The sequence below is a fragment of the Penaeus japonicus genome, unplaced genomic scaffold (assembly GCF_977035675.1).
Source record: "Penaeus japonicus unplaced genomic scaffold, GWHDUDI00000001_assembly GWHDUDI00000013, whole genome shotgun sequence".
Taxonomy (NCBI): domain Eukaryota; kingdom Metazoa; phylum Arthropoda; class Malacostraca; order Decapoda; family Penaeidae; genus Penaeus; species Penaeus japonicus.
Window position 1 is genome coordinate 19485884 of NW_028234415.1, and position 2500 is coordinate 19488383.

Sequence of the window (2500 nt, forward strand, 5' to 3'; positions counted from 1 at the left end):
TATTTTATATTTTTTTATATATATTGTATATATATATATATATATGATGTATAAATATATCATATATATATATATAATATATATATATATATATCATATAACTATAATATATATATATATTATATATAATATATACTTTTATAATATAATATATATGTATAAAAGATGTATGACTATATTATTGCTATATAGATATATATATTATAATATATGTATATATATAATATATTTTTTAATAATATATATAATATATATACATTGGATCATATATATATATATAATAATATACTATATATATAATGTATATATGTTCCTATATATATATATATATAATAACTATATATATATAGTATATCTCTTGTATATAATATATATATATATATATATATACATTATATATATTTTATATTAATAAAGTACTATATATATATCAATATATATATTAGATACTAGTATATATATAATTGTATATGGGTGTGGGTGTGATGTGTCGGCGTGTGTGTGTGTAGTTGGTGTGTGTGTGTGTGTGTGTGTGTGTGTGTTATCGTAGTGTGTGTGTGTGTGTGTGTGTTGTACCCTGTGACTGTTGTGTATGTATGTATGTATATATGTAATATATGTATATATATATATGTAATATATATATATATATATATAATCTAATACTTATTATATATAATATATATATATGATATATATATATGCGTGTGTGTGTATATAGTATACTTACTATATAATATATATACTATATATATTATATATATATATTATATATCATCATATAATATATATATATATATTATATACTATATATATATATATATATATCATATATATTATATATATATTATATATGCGTGTGGTGCTAAATGTATTATATATATAATTATATATCATATATATAAATATATATATATACTATATATATATATATATATAATATCTATATATATATATATACACATATCTAAATAATACTTCTATATGCGTGTGTGTGCTATAATATATTATACTTATATAAAAATATATATGATATATATATCCTTTTATATAAATAATATATATATATATAATATAACCATATCACTATAACAATCTATATAATATCAAATCCTATATAATATATAATATATAATATATATACTCTACACATCCATAATATATGTATTATATATTTATATATCTGATATTATGATATATATATTTATATAATATATATATACATACATCATATATAAATTCTATATATTACATATATATATATATATATATCATATATCACTATATATCTATCATAAATGAATCTCTATTCTCCACACAGACACACACACACACAAACACACACAAACGTTAAAATTACCTCCTTGAAGAGACTTAAAATAACTTTAAAAAAAATACTAATTGCGCCCAGCAGAGTTCCAACGGCAAGTAAATAGAATTTAGGTACAACCTCGATTCTCGTCTCGACTGAAGTATGTCAAAGGAAATAACACAGTCCAGGTAACACGGTTTATTGGGGTCATACCAGGTCGCTTATATACAGCATCAGGTCACGGCATCCCACGTTAGTATAAAGTCCACAAAATAAAAGAAATACATATAAAATATAGGACTTTAAAAAGACAAATAAAAGGAAATGCTTTAGAATACGCGAGAATATTAGAAAAAAAGGTAAAATAAAGGGAAGGCAAGATCTATTGCGATCGCATTATCAGGGGATTCTAAACTGAATGAAATTAAACGCCTATCAGTGAAATCAAATAAACATAAGGTATGGTAAAATAAGGAGTTATCATAAGAAAAAAAATGAATCGCTAGAAACATGACTTCCCCATGATGAGTTGTAAAAACTTCAAAATACTGCTAAAATTAACTTAGAATTGTGCAAAAGGGTTGAAAATAAGAATGACAGAAATAAAATATTAAAACATTAAGATTCAAAATACACAGGATGCTTTCAAAAACTAATGTTTATTAACAATAGCGTAATATTAGAGAATGGAGAGTGGGAGGACTTCGGTAAACGAGGTCATCCCTCCCGCGAGTGCCTTTGGAGACGTTGTGTCATGCCGCTGGACCCCTCTAGCTTCAGTGGATATATATATATATATATATATATATATATATATATATATATATATATATATCATATACATATATATACAATGAAGATCTTCGGAGGGGGGGGGGTAGTGGAGGTTAAGCCCCCGCCTCCTCTCGAATCCCTTGACTGTACTGCCTGCGTTAAAATCGAGAAAAAATTATATGTAACAAATTTTCAGTGAATACTGAAAAAATACCACAAGAAAAATGAACACAACAACAACAAAATCACAACATTTACCATAGTATCCCCGTTTACCAGTGACTCTCGAAGGGGAGACTGGAGAAAAACACACACACTACCAAAGCTCATTCGTCAGGACTTTACTGGCTGTGTTGAGTGCATGAGTCACAGCGGCAAGATGCCGAGAGAAGGTCATCCACAGGTCATCGTGAA

The 2500-nt window shown here is 24.7% G+C and overlaps 1 protein-coding gene across 2 annotated transcripts in view; it reads right to left on the reverse strand.

Annotated features, from left to right (window-relative positions):
• Positions 1 to 1495: 1495 nt before the first annotated feature.
• LOC122252066 (putative N-acetylated-alpha-linked acidic dipeptidase) overlaps positions 1496 to 2500 on the reverse strand; it is an 18808-nt gene continuing 17803 nt past the window's right edge. The window contains exons 17-18 of one of the 2 annotated variants that reach the window (XR_015191528.1): positions 2345 to 2500; positions 1496 to 2239 (exon numbers count right to left, since the gene is read on the reverse strand). The exon at positions 2345 to 2500 is cut by the window's right edge and continues 101 nt beyond it. Coding sequence is in view for 1 of the 2 variants with exons in the window: in XM_086543263.1 (XP_086399389.1) it covers positions 2403 to 2500 (98 nt within the window). In the remaining variant the exon portion in view is untranslated. The remainder of the gene's footprint in view (positions 2240 to 2344) is intronic. The other variant, XM_086543263.1, reaches the window with a different exon arrangement.